At 45.3% G+C, this 20,122-nt stretch overlaps 1 protein-coding gene across 1 annotated transcript in view; it reads right to left on the reverse strand.

Annotated features, from left to right (window-relative positions):
* Positions 1-4,953: 4,953 nt before the first annotated feature.
* The window catches only part of LOC115195009 (atrial natriuretic peptide receptor 2), a 37,470-nt gene continuing 22,301 nt past the window's right edge, over positions 4,954-20,122 (reverse strand). Inside the window, exons 2-17 of the mRNA XM_029754910.1 lie at positions 19,848-19,920; positions 18,473-18,617; positions 17,933-18,019; positions 17,326-17,469; positions 17,044-17,165; positions 16,317-16,455; positions 16,075-16,123; positions 12,285-12,386; positions 11,941-12,060; positions 11,499-11,592; positions 11,189-11,276; positions 10,439-10,578; positions 10,165-10,317; positions 9,771-9,869; positions 9,004-9,095; positions 4,954-5,202 (exon numbers count right to left, since the gene is read on the reverse strand). Coding sequence (XP_029610770.1) covers positions 4,954-5,202; positions 9,004-9,095; positions 9,771-9,869; positions 10,165-10,317; positions 10,439-10,578; positions 11,189-11,276; positions 11,499-11,592; positions 11,941-12,060; positions 12,285-12,386; positions 16,075-16,123; positions 16,317-16,455; positions 17,044-17,165; positions 17,326-17,469; positions 17,933-18,019; positions 18,473-18,617; positions 19,848-19,920 — 1,896 coding nt within the window. The remainder of the gene's footprint in view (positions 5,203-9,003; positions 9,096-9,770; positions 9,870-10,164; positions 10,318-10,438; positions 10,579-11,188; positions 11,277-11,498; positions 11,593-11,940; positions 12,061-12,284; positions 12,387-16,074; positions 16,124-16,316; positions 16,456-17,043; positions 17,166-17,325; positions 17,470-17,932; positions 18,020-18,472; positions 18,618-19,847; positions 19,921-20,122) is intronic.

Raw genomic sequence — 20,122 nt, forward strand, 5'->3', positions numbered from 1 at the left:
TCTCTCTCTCTCTCTCTCTCTCTCTCTCTTCATCTCTTCCTCTCTGTCTCTTAATCAATGCTGGAGTGTTGTTCATTAGTGGACTGTGTTTGAGTGTTTATAGTCCTCTGAATGACATAAACACATGATGGGATGTTTTCTACACTCTTACATGCATTGATTAGTTCATATTTCAAACAGATTTGGACTTTGAATATGAAAGACAGTAGAGTAGACTACTAGTTTAGACTAGTAGTTTAGACTAGTAGAGTAGACTAGTAGTTTAGACTAGTAGAGTAGACTAGTAGTTTAGACTAGTAGTTTAGACTAGTAGAGTAGACTAGTAGTTTAGACTAGTAGAGTAGACTAGTAGTTTAGACTAGTAGTTTAGACTAGTAGTTTAGACTAGTAGTTTAGACTAGTAGAGTAGACTAGTAGTTTAGACTAGTAGAGTAGACTAGTAGTTTAGACTAGTAGTTTAGACTAGTAGAGTAGACTAGTAGTTTAGACTAGTAGAGTAGACTAGTAGAGTAGACTAGTAGAGTAGACTAGTAGTTTAGACTAGTAGAGTAGACTAGTAGTTTAGACTAGTAGAGTAGACTAGTAGAGTAGACTAGTAGTTTAGACTAGTAGAGTAGACTAGTAGTTTAGACTAGTAGTTTAGACTAGTAGAGTAGACTAGTAGTTTAGACTAGTAGAGTAGACTAGTAGAGTAGACTAGTAGTTTAGACTAGTAGAGTAGACTAGTAGAGTAGACTAGTAGAGTAGACTAGTAGTTTAGACTAGTAGAGTAGACTAGTAGTTTAGACTAGTAGAGTAGACTAGTAGTTTAGACTAGTAGAGTAGACTAGTAGAGTAGACTAGTAGAGTAGACTAGTAGTTTAGACTAGTAGAGTAGACTAGTAGAGTAGACTAGTAGAGTAGACTAGTAGTTTAGACTAGTAAAGTAGACTAGTAGTTTAGACTAGTAAAGTAGACTAGTAGAGTAGACTAGTAGAGTAGACTAGTAGTTTAGACTAGTAGAGTAGACTAGTAGAGTAGACTAGTAGTTTAGACTAGTAGTTTAGACTAGTAGTTTAGACTAGTAGAGTAGACTAGTAGAGTAGACTAGTAGTTTAGACTAGTAAAGTAGGCTAGTAGTTTAGACTAGTAAAGTAGACTAGTAGAGTAGACTAGTAGAGTAGACTAGTAGTTTAGACTAGTAGAGTAGACTAGTAGTTTAGACTAGTAGAGTAGACTAGTAGTTTAGACTAGTAAAGTAGACTAGTAGTTTAGACTAGTAAAGTAGACTAGTAGTTTAGACTAGTAAAGTAGACTAGTAGAGTAGACTAGTAGAGTAGACTAGTAGTTTAGACTAGTAAAGTAGACTAGTAGAGTAGACTAGTAGTTTAGACTAGTAAAGTAGACTAGTAAAGTAGACTAGTAGTTTAGACTAGTAGAGTACAGACCGACAGCCAGACGGACAGACCGACAGCCAGACGGACAGACCGACAGCCAGACGGACAGACCGACAGCCAGACGGACAGACCGACAGCCAGACGGACCGACCGACAGCCAGACGGACAGACCGACAGCCCAACGAACGGACAGACCGACAGCCAGACGGACAGACCGACAGCCAGACGGACCGACAGCCCGACAGCCAGACGGACAGACCGACAGCCAGACGGACAGACCGACAGCCAGACGGACCGACAGCCCGACAGCCAGACGGACCGACAGCCCGACAGCCAGACGGACCGACAGCCCGACAGCCAGATGGACCGACAGCCCGACAGCCAGACGGACAGACCGACAGCCAGACGGACAGACCGACAGCCAGACGGACCGACAGCCCGACAGCCAGACGGACAGACCGACAGCCAGATGGACAGACGGATAGCCCGACAGACAGAACGACAAACAGACGGACAGCCAGACGGACAGACAAACAGAACGACAGACAGACAGAACAACAGAACAACAGCCAGAAGGACAAACAGACGGACCGACGGACAGACAGGATGTAGTGTTCTGCTCTATTCCGAACCGCAGGAGGCTTTCTGCAGCTGTAGCCGTCAGCTCTCATTCTAAAACAGAGAGAAAGAAAGACAATCTCTTCAGACAGACACTCATTAGGAGGAGCCCTCCCATAGGATAGAGAGGGGATAGAGAGGGAGAGGGAGCCCTCCCATACTGCTGAAGCAGATAGGAGGACTGGGGGGGGGGGGGGGTAGAGAGGGAGAGGGAGCCCTCCCATACTGCTGGGGGGGGGGATAGAGAGGGAGAGGGAGCCCTCCCATACTGCTGAAGCAGATAGGAGGACTGGGGGGGATAGAGAGGGAGCCCTCCCATACTGCTGGGGGTGGATAGAGAGGGAGAGGGAGCCCTCCCATACTGCTGAAGCAGATAGGAGGACTGGGGGGGGGTAGAGAGAGGGAGAGGGAGCCCTCCCATACTGCTGGGGGGGATAGAGAGGGAGAGGGAGCCCTCCCATACTGCTGAAGCAGATAGGAGGACTGGGGGGGGGGGTAGAGAGAGGGAGCCCTCCCATACTGCTGGGGGTGGATAGAGAGGGAGAGGGAGCCCTCCCATACTGCTGAAGCAGATAGGAGGACTGGGGGGGGGGATAGAGAGGGAGAGGGAGCCCTCCCATACTGCTGAAGCAGATAGGACTGGGGGGGGATAGAGATGAAGAGGGAGACTGAGGGAGAAATACAGAGAGGAGATAGAGATGAAGAGGGTGGAGAGAAGATGGGTGTGGGGAAATTCAGGCAGGACCTGAGGAGTGTGTGTGTGTGTGTGTGTGTGTGTGTGTGTGTGTGTGTGTGTGTGTGTGTGTTTACCTCTGCAGCAGATGGTCAAGCAGTTCCACTCATGGGTAGAGACGATGTGAAGAGTTAGGACTAACAACTATGTTAGATAACTTGTTGTGTGTGTGTGTGTGTGTGTGTGTGTGTGTGCGTGCGTGCGTGCGTGCGTGTGTGTGTGTGTGTGAAACCAATCCCCATCACTCAGGACTCAGTCATACTTATTCCCGATGGTTTTTATTCAGCGTCATCATTACCATCAAATAACTAAATTAAATACTTTAAACGTTTAAACTTTGTCACTAAAATAAACACACATTTAATTGATTGAACTCAATATTTTACTTTTTGAAAAACAGCTGTCTAGATATTTAACGTCTTATCGGATAAAAGACAATTAAACAGAATAGTTAGAATAGACACACTATAGATAGAAATACACCAACATAGATAGGAACTATTAGCAGACACTATAGATAGAAATACACCAACATAGATAGGAACTATTAGCAGACACTATAGATACAAATACACCAACATAGATAGGAACTGTTAGCAGACACTATAGATAGAAATACACCAACATAGATAGGAACTATTAGCAGACACTATAGATAGAAATACACCAACATAGATAGGAACTATTAGCAGACACTATAGATAGAAATACACCAACATAGATAGGAACTATTAGCAGACACTATAGATAGATATACACCAACATAGATAGGAACTATTAGCAGACACTATAGATAGAAATACACCAACATAGATAGGAACTATTAGCAGACACTATAGATACAAATACACCAACATAGATAGGAACTATTAGCAGACACTATAGATAGATATACACCAACATAGATAGGAACTATTAGCAGACACTATAGATAGAAATACACCAACATAGATAGGAACTATTAGCAGACACTATAGATAGAAATACACCAACATAGATAGGAACTATTAGCAGACACTATAGATACAAATACACCAACATAGATAGGAACTATTAGCAGACACTATAGATAGATATACACCAACATAGATAGGAACTATTAGCAGACACTATAGATACAAATACACCAACATAGATAGGAACTATTAGCAGACACTATAGATAGATATACACCAACATAGATAGGAACTATTAGCAGACACTATAGATACAAATACACCAACATAGATAGGAACTATTAGCAGACACTATAGATAGATATACACCAACATAGATAGGAACTATTAGCAGACACTATAGATAGATATACACCAACATAGATAGGAACTATTAGCAGACACTATAGATAGATATACACCAACATAGATAGGAACTATTAGCAGACACTATAGATACAAATACACCAACATAGATAGGAACTATTAGCAGACACTATAGATAGAAATACACCAACATAGATAGGAACTATTAGCAGACACTATAGATAGATATACACCAACATAGATAGGAACTATTAGCAGACACTATAGATAGATATACACCAACATAGATAGGAACTATTAGCAGACACTATAGATAGATATACACCAACATAGATAGGAACTATTAGCAGACACTATAGATAGATATACACCAACATAGATAGGAACTATTAGCAGACACTATAGACACAAATACACCAACATAGATAGGAACTGTTAGCAGACACTATAGATAGAAATACACCAACATAGATAGGAACTATTAGCAGACACTATAGATAGAAATACACCAACATAGATAGGAACTATTAGCAGACACTATAGATAGAAATACACCAACATAGATAGGAACTATTAGCAGACACTATAGATAGAAATACACCAACATAGATAGGAACTATTAGCAGACACTATAGATACAAATACACCAACATAGATAGGAACTATTAGCAGACACTATAGATAGAAATACACCAACATAGATAGGAACTGTAAGCAGACACTATAGATAGAAATACACCAACATAGATAGGAACTATTAGCAGACACTATAGATACAAATACACCAACATAGATAGGAACTATTAGCAGACACTATAGATAGAAATACACCAACATAGATACGAACTATTAGCAGACACTATAGATAGAAATACACCAACATAGATAGGAACTATTAGCAGACACTATAGATAGGATTCATTTATAAGAGTACACAACAGTGGAAAGGGTTAGAGGTCAGAGGTCAGGCTGAGTCCTGCAGCAGGTCATGGTTGAGGAGCCCAGGGATTGAGGCGTACATCTCTTTCTCTCTGTCTCTCTCTCCCATCCTCTCTCTTCTCTCCATCTCTCTGTCTCTGTCCGTGTCCAGCACAGACATACTGGATGCAGGCTTCCTGCTGGCCACCTTAGTGCTGGGGTCCTTAATGGGGTCCTTACTGGGCTGGAGAGGCAGCTTCCCTTCCAACCAATGGGTTACCATATCCCCTTTACCCTGAAGAGATAGGTTAGGGGTCAGCAGTTAGACGTTAAGGTTGAGAGAGGTCAGCGGTTAAAGGTCAAGGTTGAGAGACGTTAGGGATCAGGGGTTCACAGGTCAAGGTTGGACACACAATACCCCATAATGACAAAGCGAAAACAGTTTTTTTTTTAAAAATTTTTTGCAAATGTATAAAACATTTCAAACAGAAAAACCGTATTTGCATAAGTATTCAGACCCTTTAATATGAGACTTCAAATTTAGCTTCTGTCTCCATTGATCATCTTCGAGATGTTTCTACGACTTGATTGCTCAGCTCAGTTGTCCTGAGTCTGCACAACTCTGCCAGGACCTAGGATCAAGGGAGACACTCAAGTTTTTTAGTACTTATATCTCTTGACACAAGAATATGGCTTAATAAACCTTCAAGCTGCCTACTGGACCCTATTCCAACTAAACTACTGAAAAAGCTGCTTCCTGTGCTTGGCCCTCCTATGTTGAACATAATAAATGTCTCTCTATCCACCGGATTTGTACCAAACTCACTAAGAGTGGCAGTAATAAAGCCTCTCTTCAAAAAGCCAAACCTTGACCCAGAAAATTTAAAATCTATCGGCCTATGTCGAATCTCCCATTCCTCTCAGAAATTTTTGAAAAAGCTGTCGCGCAGCAACTCACTGCCTTCCTGAAGACAAACAATGTATACGAAACGCTTCAGTCTGGTTTTAGACCCCATCATAGCACTGAGACTGCCCTCGTGAAGGTGGTAAATGACCTTTTAATGGCGTCAGACTGAGGCTCTGCATCGGTCCTCGTGCTCCTAGACCTTAGTGCTGCTTTTGATTCCATCGATCACCACATTCTTTTGGAGAGATTGGAAACCCAAATTGGTCTACACGGACAAGTTCTGGCCTGGTTTAGATCTTATCGGTCGGTAAGATATCAGTTTGTCTCTGTAGATGGTTTGTCCTCTGACAAATCAACTGTAAGTTTCCGTGTTCCTCAATGTTCCATTTTAGGACCACTATTGTTTTCACTATATATTTTACCTCTTGATGATGTCATTCGGAAACATAATGTTAAATTTCACTGCTATGCGGATGACACACAGCTGTACATTTCAATGAAACACGGTGAAGCCCCAAAATTGCCTGTGTTTGACATAAGGAAGTGGATGGCGCCAAATGTTTTATTTTTAAACTCGGACAAAACAGAGATGCTTGTTCTAGGTCCCAAGAAACAAAGAGATCTTCTGATGAATCTGACAATTAATCTTGATGGTTGTCCAGTTGTGTCAAATAAAACTGTAAAGGACCTCGGTGTTACTCTGGACCCTGATCTCTCTTTTGACGAACATATCAAGATTGTTTCAAGGACAGCTTTTTCCATCTACGTAACATTGCAAAAATCAGAAACTTTCTGTCCAAAAATGACAGAAAAATTCATCCATGCTTTTTTTGTTACTTCTAGGTTAGACTACTGCAATGCTCTACTTTCCGGCTACCAGGATAAAGCAATAAATAAACTTCAGTTAGTGCTAAATACGGCTGCTAGAATCTTGACTAGAACCCAAAAAATGTATCATAATACTCCAGTGCTAGCCTCCCTACACTGGCTTCCTGTTAAGGCAAGGGCTGATTTCAAGGTTTTACTGCTAACCTACAAAGCATTACATGGGCTTGCTCCTACCTATCTTTCCGATTTGGTCCTGCCGTACATACCTACACGTACGCTACGGTCACAAGAAGCAGGCCTCCTAATTGTCCCTAGAATTTCAAAGCGAACAGCTGGAGGCAGGGCTTTCTCCGATAGAGCTCCATTTTTATGGAATGGTCTGCCTACCCATGTGAGAGACGCAGACTCGGTCTCAACCTTTAAAAGTCTTTACTGAAGACTCATCTCTTCAGTAGGTCCTATGATTGAGTGTAGTCTGGCCCAGGAGTGTGAAGGTGAACGGAATGGCACTGGAGCAACAAACAACCCTTGCTGTCTGTGCCTTGCCGGTTCCCCTCTTTCCACTGGGATTCTCTGCCTCTAACCCTATTACAGGGGCTGAGTGACTGGCTTACTGGTGCTCTTCCATGCTGTCCCTAGGAGGGGTACATCACTTGAGTGGGTTGAGTCACTGACGTGATTTTCCCCCCTTGGGTTTGTGCCGTGGGGTAGATCTTCGTGGGCTATACTCGGCCTTGTCTCAGGATGGTAAGTTGGTGGTTGAGTATATCGTCGGACGGGGGCCACAGTGTCTCCCGACCCCTCCTGTCTCAGCCTCCAGTATTTATGCTGCAATAGTTTATGGGTCTGGGGGCTAGGGTCAGTCTGTTACATCTGGAGTATTTCTCCTGTCTTATCCGGTGTCCTGTGTGAATTTAAGTATGCTCGCTCTAATTCTCTCTCACTTTTTCTCTCTCTCTCTTTCTTTCTGTTTCTCGGAGGACCTGAGCCCTAGGATCATGCCTCAGGACTACCTGGCCTGATGACTCCTTGTTGTCCCCAGTCCACCTGGTCGTGCTGCTGCTCCAGTTTCAACTGTTCTGCCTGCGGCTATGGAACCCTGACCTGTTCACCGGATGTGCTACCTTGTCCCAGACCTGCTGTTTTCATCTCTCTAGAGACAGCAGGAGCGGTAAATATACTCTGAATGATTGGCTATGAAAAGCCAACTGACATTTACTCCTGAGGTGCTGACCTGTTGCACCCTCGACAACCACTGTGATTATTATTATTTGACCCTGCTGGTCATTTATGAACATTTGAACATCTTGGCCATGTTCTGTCATAATCTCCACCCGGCACAGTCAGAAGAGGACTGGCCACCCCTCATAGCCTGGTTCCTCTCTAGGTTTCTTCCTAGGTTTTGGACTTTCTAGGGAGTTTTTCCCAGCCACCGTTCTTCTACACCTGCATTGCTTGCTGTTTGGGGTTTGGGGTGCTTCAACAAAGTACTGAGTAAAGGGTCTGAATACTTATATAAATGTAATATTTCAATTTTTTTTATTTGTAATACATTTGCAAAACTTTTCTAAAAACCTATTTTTGCTTTGTCATTAAGGGGTATTGTGTGTAGATTGATGAGGGGGGAAAAACGATTTAATCAATATTAGAATAAGGCTGTAACATAACAAAATGTTTAAAAAATCAAGGGCTCTGAATACTTTCCGAATGCAGTGCATGTATCCTGTATGTATTACATTTACGTCATTTAGCAGAAGCTCTTATCCAGAGCGACCTACAGTAGTGAATGCATACATTTCTTTTTTTTTCCATACTGGTCCCCCGTGGGAATCGAACCCACAACCCTGGCGTTGCAAACACCATGCTCTACCAACTGAGCCGTATCCTGTATGTGTCCTGTATATATTTTACATTTACATTTTAGTCATTTAGCAGACACTCTTATCCAGAGCGACTTACTTACATGTGAATGCATACATTTCATACTTTTTTTTTTGTACTGGCCCCCCTCGAACCCACAACCCTGGCGTTGCACACACCATGCTGGCATTGCAAACACCATGCTCTACCAACTGAGCCACAGGGAAGACTATATCCTGTATGTATCCTGTATATATCCTGTATGTATCCTGTATGTATCCTGTATATATCCTGTATGTATCCTGTATGTATCCTGTATGTGTCCTGTATGTGTCCTGTATATATATATCCTGTATATATCCTGTATGTATCCTGTATGTGTCCTGTATATATCCTGTATGTATCCTGTATGTGTCCTGTATGTGTCCTGTATGTGTCCTGTATATATATCCTGTATATATCCTGTATGTATCCTGTATATATCCTGTATATAGAACACACCTTGACTTGCAGCATCCCTCTACATTGCAGCAGGTATCCTCCTATCTCCTCTAGGAGGTAGAATGTACTGGAGCTGACCTGAATCTTCAGGGCTGTATGAGGAGAGACCAACCACTTCCTTAGCATTAGCTTCTACAGTCACTACCATAGAGATACTGTGGTACCAGTGGAATTACTTTTTTTAGCATTAGCTTCCATTTTTACAGTTACAGAGATCGTCAGAGATCGTCTATTTACTTTTATAAACTGGGTGATTCGAGCCCTGAATGCTGATTGGCTGACAGCCGTGGTATATCAGACTGTATACTACGGGGTATGACAAAAACATTTATTTTTACTGCTCTAATTACGTTGGTAACCAGTTTATAATAGCAATAAGGCACCTCAGGGTTTTGTGGTATATGGCCAATATACCACGGCTAATGGCTCTATCCAGGCACTCTGCGTTGCGTCGTGCTTCAGAACAGCCCTTTGCCGTGGTGTATTGGTCCTATACCACACCCACTTTTGCCTTATTGCTTAAATAAACCATCTCTGAGACCGTATTGTTCCTGTGGAAGTACTTCCTTAGCATTAGCATCAACTCTCACTGTATTGTCACTGTGGAATCACTTCCTTAGCATTACCATCTAAAGTCACCATGGAAAAACACTTCCTTAGCATTAGCATCAACTCTCACTGACATAAAGATCCTATGTTCCCTGTGGGAACTCTTCCTTAGCATTAGCTTCTGCCGTCACTGCCATACACTTCCTTAGCATGATTACCCTCGCTGGTGGACTCCATCCTAGAGGAGGTGTTCACCGTGTCTCCAAACAGACAGTAGCGGGGCATCTTGGTCCCAACCACACCGGCTACCACTGGACCTGCAGGGAGGGGGGGAGGGGGGTGAGAGGGTGTTTGTGTGTGTGCGTGTGTGTGTGTGTGTGTGTGTGTGTGTGTGTGTGTGTGTGTGTGTATGTGTGTGTGTGTATGTGTGTTACCTGAGTGTATCCCGGCCCGTATATGTAGTTGTGTGTGTGTGTGTGTGTGTTACCTGAGTGTATCCCGGCCCGTATCTGTAGTTGTGTGTGTGTGTGTGTGTGTGTGTGTGTGTGTGTGTGTGTGTGTGTGTGTGTGTGTGTGTGTGTGTGTGTGTGTGTGTGTGTGTGTGTGTGCTACCTGAGTGTATCCCGGCCCGTATCTGTAGTTGTGTGTTGGGTTTGTGTGGTATCCTGAAGGTCCGACACACTCCGACCAGGTCTAAAGCCATGCTGGCGATCTCTGCTGCATGCTGGATCCCGTTCTCCCTGGGTATCCCAGACACCACCATGTCTACACACACACACATTGTTATTTAGTCATCTGCATGCTGGATCCCATCCTCCCTGGGTATCCCCATTAACATCACACAGATATACTGGGAGATGTACTGTAACCACGGTGATATACTCACAGGCATCCCCTATGGTCTCCACCTTGTACACGTCATAGTTGTCAATGATGTCATCAAAAGTCGTGTAGAGTTTATTGAGGAAGTCGACCACTTGGTAAGGAGTACTGGTGCTGGAGAGGTGGGTGAACCCTACGATGTCACTACACACACACACACACACACACACACACACACACACACACACACACACACACACACACACACACACACACACACACACACACACACTGAGTACTGGTGCTGGACAGGTGGATGAACCCTGCTATGTTACTACATACAGTATAGAGAGAATCATAGGTAAAGGTAAGAGTTAGAGTTAGGGTTAGACTTAGAGTTAGAGTTAGGGTTAGAGTTAGGGTTGGACTTAGAGTTAGAGTTAGACTTAGAGTTAGAGTTAGGGTTAGAGTTAGAGTTAGAGTTAGGATTAGAGTTAGGGTTAGGATTAGAGTTAGAGTTAGGGTTAGAGTTAGAGTTAGGATTAGAGATAGAGTTAGAGTTAGAGTTAGGATTAGAGATAGAGTTAGCCTCGGTCATCAATTCTAGCCTCTATCTGTCTATCAATCTGGTCTGTCTGTCTATCTCCCCCCTCTCTCTCTCTCTGTCTCCCCCCTTTCCCTTCCTTCATTCTCTCTCACCCTTTTCCCTCTCTGTCTCCCCCCTTTCCCTTCCCTCATTATCTCTCTCACCCCTTTCCCTCTCTGTCTCCCCCCTTTCCCTCTCTGTCTCCCCCCTTTCCCTTCTCTCTCTCACCTGAAGAAGACAGTAGCGCTGACGTAGCTCTGGGCCTGCAATGGTTTCCCCTGCCTCAGATCGTCAGCTACCTGCTTCGGGAGCATACCTGCACACACACACACACACACACACACACACACACACACACACACACACACACACACACACACACACACACACACACACACACACACACACACACACACACACACACCTGTTTCACTGGTACTACCACATTATCAATGAGCGACAGAGAAAAACTCTCCCCAAAATGACTTCCAACACATTAGGGAATAATAATAGATTAGATCCAAGATGGCGTCCGTACTGTAGAGCAGTCGGTCAGTCTTCTGTTTCTCATGCATCAGGTCCTGGGTCCTCTCTGCTACCAGGACCTCCAGGTGCTTACTGTATTTCTCCATCTACACACATACACACACACACACACACACACACACACACACACACACACACACACACACACACACACACACACACACACACACACACACACACACACACACACCCCCCAACATGTGTCATCTAGGGCTGAAAGGGTTGTTTCATGGTTGTGATTGGGGTTAGTTTGTTGTAACGTTTCTGATAACTTTTGAAAAGGTTGCTACTGGGTTGTGCGGAAAGTCTTTGTAAAGTTCTGTGAAGGTTGTTGTAATGTTTGTGTAAATGTTGCTGCTAGGTTATTGTAACAACGTGTGAAGGTTGTTTTAAAGTTGTATAAACGTTGCTGTAATGTTGCCTCTAGGTCGTACCAGGTTCATCATCATGTCCACAGGGCTAACTTTATTGGGGTTGATCCGGTAGACGAACTTCCTGATCTGCTCGAAGGTGGGCCGGTGGACTGGGTTATGAGACCGACACCTTCTGATGAGCTACGGCAACACAGAGGGGACATACAACACACACACATACCTCACACAGTCATCTATAATCAGACACTCTGAGTATAAACCTCCGTACTTCCATGTATTCTGCAGACACACACACACACACACACACACACACACACACACACACACACACACACACACACACACACACACACACACACACACACACACACACACACACACACACACACACCTCCCATCCGTACCTCGACGTACTCTGCAGGACAAGGACAGGTGTTGTCGGCCTTGCCGGAGATTAGTTCCGGGAGTGGTGGGCACCAAGCACTCTCTAGAGAACTGTCCTCAACCTGGGGAGGGAGAGAGAGATGGGGGGAGAGGAAGAAAGAGAGAGAGAGAGAGAGAGAGAGAAAGGGGGAGAGAGAGAGACGGAGAGGGAGGGAGGGAGGGAGGGAGAGAGAGGGGGAGAGGGAGAGAGAGGGGGAGGGAGATAGGGGGAGATGGTGGGGTGGGAGGGGGAGGGAGATGGGGGTAGGAAGAGGGAGAGGTGGAGATGGAGAGGAGGGAGGGGGAGGGAGGGAGAAGGGGAAGGGGAAGGGAGATTGAGAGGGAGATGGAGAGGAGGGAGGGAGATAGGGAGGAGGGAGGGAGATGGGGAGGGAGATGGGGAGGAGGGAGGGAGGGAGATGGAGAGGAGGGAGGGAGGGAGACGAGGAGGGAGGGAGATGGGGAGGTGGGAGGGAGACGATGAAGATACATCTAATGCTTTTACAATGGTTCTTAGAAAGGAACTTTGTTTGTATGAATGGATGGTGAATGGAGGGTGAATGGAGGGTGAATGGAGGGTGAATGGAGGGTGAATGGATGGGTGAATGGAGGGTGAATGGATGACGAATGGATGGTGAATGGAGGGTGAATGGATGGTGAATGGATGGGTGAATGGAGGGTGAATGGAGGGTGAATGGATGGTGAATGGATGGTGAATGGAGGGTGAATGGATGGGTGAATGGAGGGTGAATGGAGGGTGAATGGAGCGTGAATGGATGGTGAATGGAGGGTGAATGGAGGGTGAATGGATGACGAATGGATGGTGAATGGAGGGTGAATGGATGGTGAATGGATGGGTGAATGGAGGGTGAATGGAGGGTGAATGGATGGTGAATGGAGGGTGAATGGAGGGTGAATGGAGGGTGAATGGAGGGTGAATGGATGGTGAATGGATGGTGAATGGATGGTGAATGGATGATGAATGGATGACGAATGGATGGTGAATGGATGGTGAATGGATGGGTGAATGGATGGTGAATGGATGACGAATGGATGGTGAATGGATGATGAATGGATGACGAATGGAGGGTGAATGGAGGGTGAATGGAGGGTGAATGGATGGTGAATGGAGGGTGAATGGAGGGTGAATGGATGGTGAATGGATGGTGAATGGAGGGTGAATGGAGGGTGAATGGAGGGTGAATGGATGGTGAATGGATGGTGAATGGATGATGAATGGATGGTGAATGGATGATGAATGGATGACGAATGGATGGTGAATGGATGGTGAATGGATGATGAATGGATGACGAATGGATGGTGAATGGATGGTGAATGGATGGGTGAATGGATGGTGAATGGATGACGAATGGATGGTGAATGGATGATGAATGGATGACGAATGGAGGGTGAATGGAGGGTGAATGGAGGGTGAATGGATGGTGAATGGATGGTGAATGGAGGGTGAATGGATGGGTGAATGGATGGTGAATGGATGACGAATGGATGGTGAATGGATGATGAATGGATGACGAATGGAGGGTGAATGGAGGGTGAATGGATGGTGAATGGATGGTGAATGGATGGTGAATGGAGGGTGAATGGAGGGTGAATGGAGGGTGAATGGAGGGTGAATGGATGGTGAATGGATGATGAATGGAGGGTGAATGGATGGGTGAATGGAGGGTGAATGGATGATGAATGGATGACGAATGGAGGGTGAATGGAGGGTGAATGGATGGTGAATGGATGATGAATGGAGGGTGAATGGATGGGTGAATGGAGGGTGAATGGATGATGAATGGATGGTGAATGGATGGGTGAATGGAGGGTGAATGGAGGGTGAATGGAGGGTGAATGGATGGTGAATGGATGGATGAATGGATGGGTGAATGGAGGGTGAATGGATGGTGAATGGAGGGTGAATGGAGGGTGAATGGAGGGTGAATGGAGGGTGAATGGATGGGTGAATGGATGGTGAATGTTGTTAGCTGGGATTATACAGTCATGGCCAAAGGTTTTGAGAATGACACAAAAATGTCATTTGAGAATGACACAAAGTTTGCTACTTCAGTGTCTAGATATTTTTGTCAGATGTTACAATTTTATTGACAATTACATGAAGTTGATGCAAAGAGTCAATATTTGCAGTGTTGACCCTTCTTTTTCAAGACCTCTGCAATCCGCCCTGGCATGCTGTCAGTTAACTTCTGGGCCACATCCTGACTGATGGCAGCCAATTCTTGCATAATGAATGCTTGGAGTTTGTCAGAATTTGTGGGTTTTTGTTTGTCGACCCACCTCTTGAGGATTGACTACAAGCTCTCAATGAGATTAAGGTTTGGGGAGTTTCCTGGCCATGGACCTAAAATATTGATGTTTATTTCCCCGAGCCACTAACTTATCACTTTTGCCTTATGGGAAGGTGCTCCATCATGCTGGAAAAGGCATTGTTCATCACCAAACTGTTCCTGGATGTTTGGGAGAAGTTGCTCTCGGAGGATGTGTTGGTACCATTCTTTATCCATGGCTGTGTTCATAGGCAAAATTGTGAGTGAGTCCACTCCCTTGGCTGAGAAGCAACCCAAACATGAATGGTCTCAGGATGTTTTACTGTTGGTATGACACAGGACTGATGGTTCCGCTCACCTTGTCTTCTCCGGACAAGCTTTTTTCCGGATTCCCCAAACAATCGGAAAGGGGATTCATCAGAGAAAATGACTACCCCAGTCCTCAGCAGTCCAATCCCTGTACCTTTTACAGAATATCAGTCTGTCCGTGATGTTTTTCCTGGAGATAAGTGGCTTCTTTGCTGCCCTTCTTGACACCAGGCCATCCTCCAAAAGTCTTCGCTTGACTGTGCGTGCAGATGCACTCACACCTGCCTGCTGCCATTCCTGAGCAAGCTCTGTACTGGTGGTGCCCCGATCCTGCAGCTGAATCAACTTTAGTAGCTTGCTGGACTTTCTTGGGCGCCCTGAAGCCTTCTTCACAACAATTGAACCGCTCTCCTTGAAGTTCTTGAAGATCCGATAAATGGTTGATTTAGGTGCAATCTTACTGGCAGCAATATCCTTGCCCGTGAAGTCCTTTTTGTGCAATGCAATGATGACAGCACGTGTTTCCTTGCAGGTAACCATGGTTGACAGAGGAAGAACAATGATTCCAAGCACCACCCTCCTTTTGAAGCTTCCAGTCTGTTATTCGAACTCAATCAGCATGACAGAGTGATCTCCAGCCTTGTCCTCGTCAACACTCACACCTGTGTTAACGAGAGAATCACTGACATGATGTCAGCTGGTCCTTTTGTGGCAGGGCTGAAATGCAGTGGACATGTTTTTTTGGGGGGGATTCAGTTAATTTGCATGGCAAAGAGGGACTTTGCAATTAATTGCAATTCATCTGATCACTCTTCATAACATTCTGGAGTATATGCAAATTGCCATCATGCAAACTGAAGCAGCAAACTTTGTGAAAATTAATATTTGTGTCATTGTCAAAACTTTTGGCCACGACTGGAAATGGTAGTGCGGTTCGCTACTCAACAGAAGCCGATGAAGTGATACAGGTTATGGTCAGTTACACACACACACACACACACACACACACACACACACACACACACACACACACACTCACACACACACACACTCACACTCACACTCACACACACAGGCCCCTTAAACAGTACACACACACACACAAACACACACACACACACACACACACACACACACACACACACACATTCCTCCTCCAACATCCACTTACTGGGACAGGGTCACTTCGAGTTGCTATCTCCAGTAGAATTATAGAATAGCTGGAAAGAGTTCATAGAGTTCATAGATACTTGAGAGTTCATAGATACTTGAGTGCGTTTGTGCATGCGTGTGTGTTTATGTACATCCATTTGTATGTGTGTATGTGCGTGCGGGTGCATGCGTGCGTACGTGCGTGCATGTGTGTGTGTGCGTGCGTGCGTGTGTTTGTGTGTGTGTGTGTGTGTGTGTCACCTGAAGACGTCCCCGGGCAGGGTCGGTTCCTGGTTGGATGTCTGGCACTCAGGAGGCGTGTACACTTCTCTCAGTCTCATCTGATAGGATGACAGGGGTTCCGCAGCGTCCTCCCTCCGATAGATGGTCAGACAGTAATCTGGAAAGGCTTAGAGGTTCAGACCAGACTACCTTGCATGGAGTGATAGATGGTGGGAGTTGTAGTTTTGTGACTATCATATGGTGGGAGTTGTAGTTTTGTGACTATCAGATGGTGGGAGTTGTAGTTTTGTGACTATTAGATGGTGGGAGTTGTAGTTTTGTGACTATCAGATGGTGAGAGTTGTAGTTTTGTGACTATCCGATGGTGGGAGTTGTAGTTTCGTGACTATCAGATGGTGGGAGTTGTAGTTTTGTGACTATCATATGGTGGGAGTTAAGCCAGTCTTGCTCAATCGAAAACCGATAAAATGTTTAAAATTACTACAAATAGTATTTGAACCCAGGCCTGGCTAGGTTAAAAGTCAGAGGTGAGGTCATTGGTTATAGGGTAAAGATCAGGGGTTAAAGGTTACCAGGGATCTTGCAGACCAGGTGGTCAGGTTTTACAGTGTACAGGCTAGGGATTATTATAGGTCAGAGGGTAAAGGTCAGGGGTTAAAGGTTACCAGTGATCTTGCAGACCAGGTGGGCAGGTTTTTACAGTGTACAGGCTAGGGATTATTATAGGTCAGGGGTTAAAGGTTACCAGTGATTTTGCAGACCCAGCGGTCATCCAGAACACAGTTGAGTGATTTGAGGCGGCCGTGACAGATCCTGTGTTGGTGGAGGTAGGACATTCCTCTGGCTATGTCTGTAGCAAAGGAGAACCTGCAACACACAGTGAGGTCAAGGGTTAGATGTCAGGGGTCAAGGGCCTGGGGTAAAGGTTAGGGAACCCCCACACAAGAGGTCAAGGGTTAGGACATCCACTTGAATCCCCAGTTGAGAGGTGTATGTGTGTGTGTGTGTGTGTGTGTGTGTACAGTACCTGAATCCCCAGTTGAGCGGTATCTCATCGTTCAGCAGGACATCGTTCAGGCTTCCTTTAGGACAGTACTCTGTGATGATGGCTACGTTAGGAATCTCCACACAACCTCCAAAGAACTTACACAGGTTAGGGTGGTCCAGCTCCCTATTGGACAGAGGTCAGAGAACTAACAGGTTAGGGTGGTCCAGCTCCCTATTGGACAGAGGGTAGAGAACTAACAGGTTAGGGTGGTCCAGCTCCCTATTGGACAGAGTTCAGAGAACTAACAGGTTAGGGTGGTCCAGCACCCTATTGGACAGAGGTTAGAGAATATGAAATGAGAGCTTGCTAGTCCATCCATATTATTATATAAATTATAGATCTCAAGTACTTTGCTTCATTTTTATGCATAACATTCCACACTTCTACAGCATAAACTGGGAACTACATGTAGAGGAAAATACTAATATTGTCCCCACCTGACCTGTTGACCTCTATTGTCCCCACCTGACCTGTTGACCTCTATTGTCCCCACCTGACTTGTTGACTTGTTGATCGCTATTGTCCCCACCTGACTTGCTTGACCTCTATTGTCCCCATCTGACTTGCTGACCTCTATTGTCCCCACCTGACTTGCTTGACCTCTCGTCTGATGGTCTTGGACAGAGAAAAGGTCTTGGTCTGAATCCGCTTGATAGCCACCGTCCTTCCATCACTAGAGGAGAGAATCAACCGGTTTACTATATAATTAACAGGTTTACTACAGGATTAACAGGTATACTATAGAATCAACAGGTATACTATAGAATCAACAGGTATACTATAGAATCAACAGGTTTACTACAGGATTAACAGGTATTCTATAGAATCAACAGGTCAAGATGATCAAGATTCTGTCTGTCTGTCTGTCTGTCTGTCTGTCTGTCTGTCTGTCTGTCTGTCTGTCTGTCTGTCTGTCTGTCTGTCTGTCTGTCTGTCTGTCTGTCTGTCTGTGTATGTGTTTCAGAGACTCACTATATCCCGGTGTGTTTCAGAGACTCACTATATCCCGGTGTGTTTCAGAGACTCACTATATCCCGGTGGGTTACAGAGACTCAGTATGTCACGGTGGGTTACAGAGACTCAGTATGTCACGGTGTGTGTGTCTGTGTGTGTTTCAGAGACTCACTATATCCCGGTGTGTGTGAACAGTTGTTTGCGTGAGTTAGCGTGGGTTGTGCAGGAGCTGAGAGCAGTGACACAGCTGGCGTTGGAATCACTGTTAGCAATAGGGGCAGACAGGATACTGCCCATAGTAGTCCTGGCTATCTGGTCTGGGGGGGAGGAGGAGAGAGAAGAGAGGGGAGGAGGAGAGAGAGAGAGAGAAGAGAGGGGAGGGAGGGAGGGAGGGAGAGAATAGAGGGGAGGGAGGGAGGGAGAGAGAGAAGAGAGGGGAGGGAGGGAGGGAGGAGAGAGAAGAGAGGGGAGGGAGGGAGGGAGGAGAGAAGAGAGGGGAGGACGGGGGATGAGAAGAGAAATAGAGTGGAGGGAGGAGAGAGAGAGGGGAGAGAGAGAGGGAGAGGGAGAGAGAGAAGAGAGGGGAGGGAGAGAGAGAGAGAGAAGAGAGGGGAGGGAGGGAGGGAGGGAGGGAGGGAGGAGAGAGAGAGAGAAGAGAGGGGAGGGAGGGAGGGAGGAGAAAGAAGAGAGGGGAGGAGGGGGGAGGAGGAGAAAAATAGAGTGGAGGGAGGGAGGGAGGAGAGAGAAGAGAGGGGAACAGGGGGAGGCGGGTGGGAGGAGAGAAAGAGAGTTGAGGGAGGAGAGAGAGAGAGAGAGAGAAGAGAGGGGAGGGAGGGAGAGAGAGAAGAGGGGAGGGAGGGAGGGAGGAGAGAGAAGAGAGGGCAGGAGGGGGGATGAGGAGAGAAATAGAGTGGACGGAGGGAGGAGAGAGAGAGAGAGGGGAGGGAGGGAGGAGAGAGAGAGAGAGAGAGAGGGGAGGAGGTGGGAGGGGGAGGGGTGGGTGGGAGGAGACAAAGAGAGTGGAGGGAGGAGAGAGAGAGAGAGAGAGGGGAGGGAGGGTAACAGTGTTAGAATATAATCAACATAAATTACACATTGAAAAAGACAGAAGAGCTTTAAAATATCTATTTGACACATATAGAATAATACAGCAGTACCATGTTTGATCTGCCTGATATAGAATAATACAGCAGTCCCATGTTTGATCTGCCTGATATAGAATAATACAGCAGTACCATGTTTGATCAGCCTGATATAGAATAATACAGCAGTACCATGTTTGATCTGCCTGATATAGAATAATACAGCAGTACCATGTTTGATCTGCCTGATATAGAATAATACAGCGGTACCATGTTTGATCTGCCTGATATAGAATAGTACAGCAGTACCATGTTTGATCTGCCTGATATAGAATAATACAGCAGTACCATGTTTGATCTGCCTGATATAGAATAATACAGCAGTACCATGTTTGATCTGCCTGATATAGAATAATACAGCAGTACCATGTTTGATCTGCCTGATATAGAATAATACAGCAGTACCATGTTTGATCTGCCTGAAGTCGATGATCCAGCTCTCATCCCAAAGCATCCTCTGTTTCTGGTATTTAAACCACTGAAGAAGAAGAGGTGAGTACACACAACAACGTTAGCTTTACTGTGTGTGTGTGTGTGTGTGTGTGTGTGTGTGTGTGTGTGTACAGGACGTCCTTAACAGGGGACAATACAGGACGTCCTTAACAGGGGACAATACAGGACAATCTCATCTTAAAAATAAACCACGAATACCCTTGTGACAGGGAAAATGGAAGCTTGTT

The sequence above is a fragment of the Salmo trutta genome, chromosome 5 (assembly GCF_901001165.1).
Source record: "Salmo trutta chromosome 5, fSalTru1.1, whole genome shotgun sequence".
Classification (NCBI taxonomy): domain Eukaryota; kingdom Metazoa; phylum Chordata; class Actinopteri; order Salmoniformes; family Salmonidae; genus Salmo; species Salmo trutta.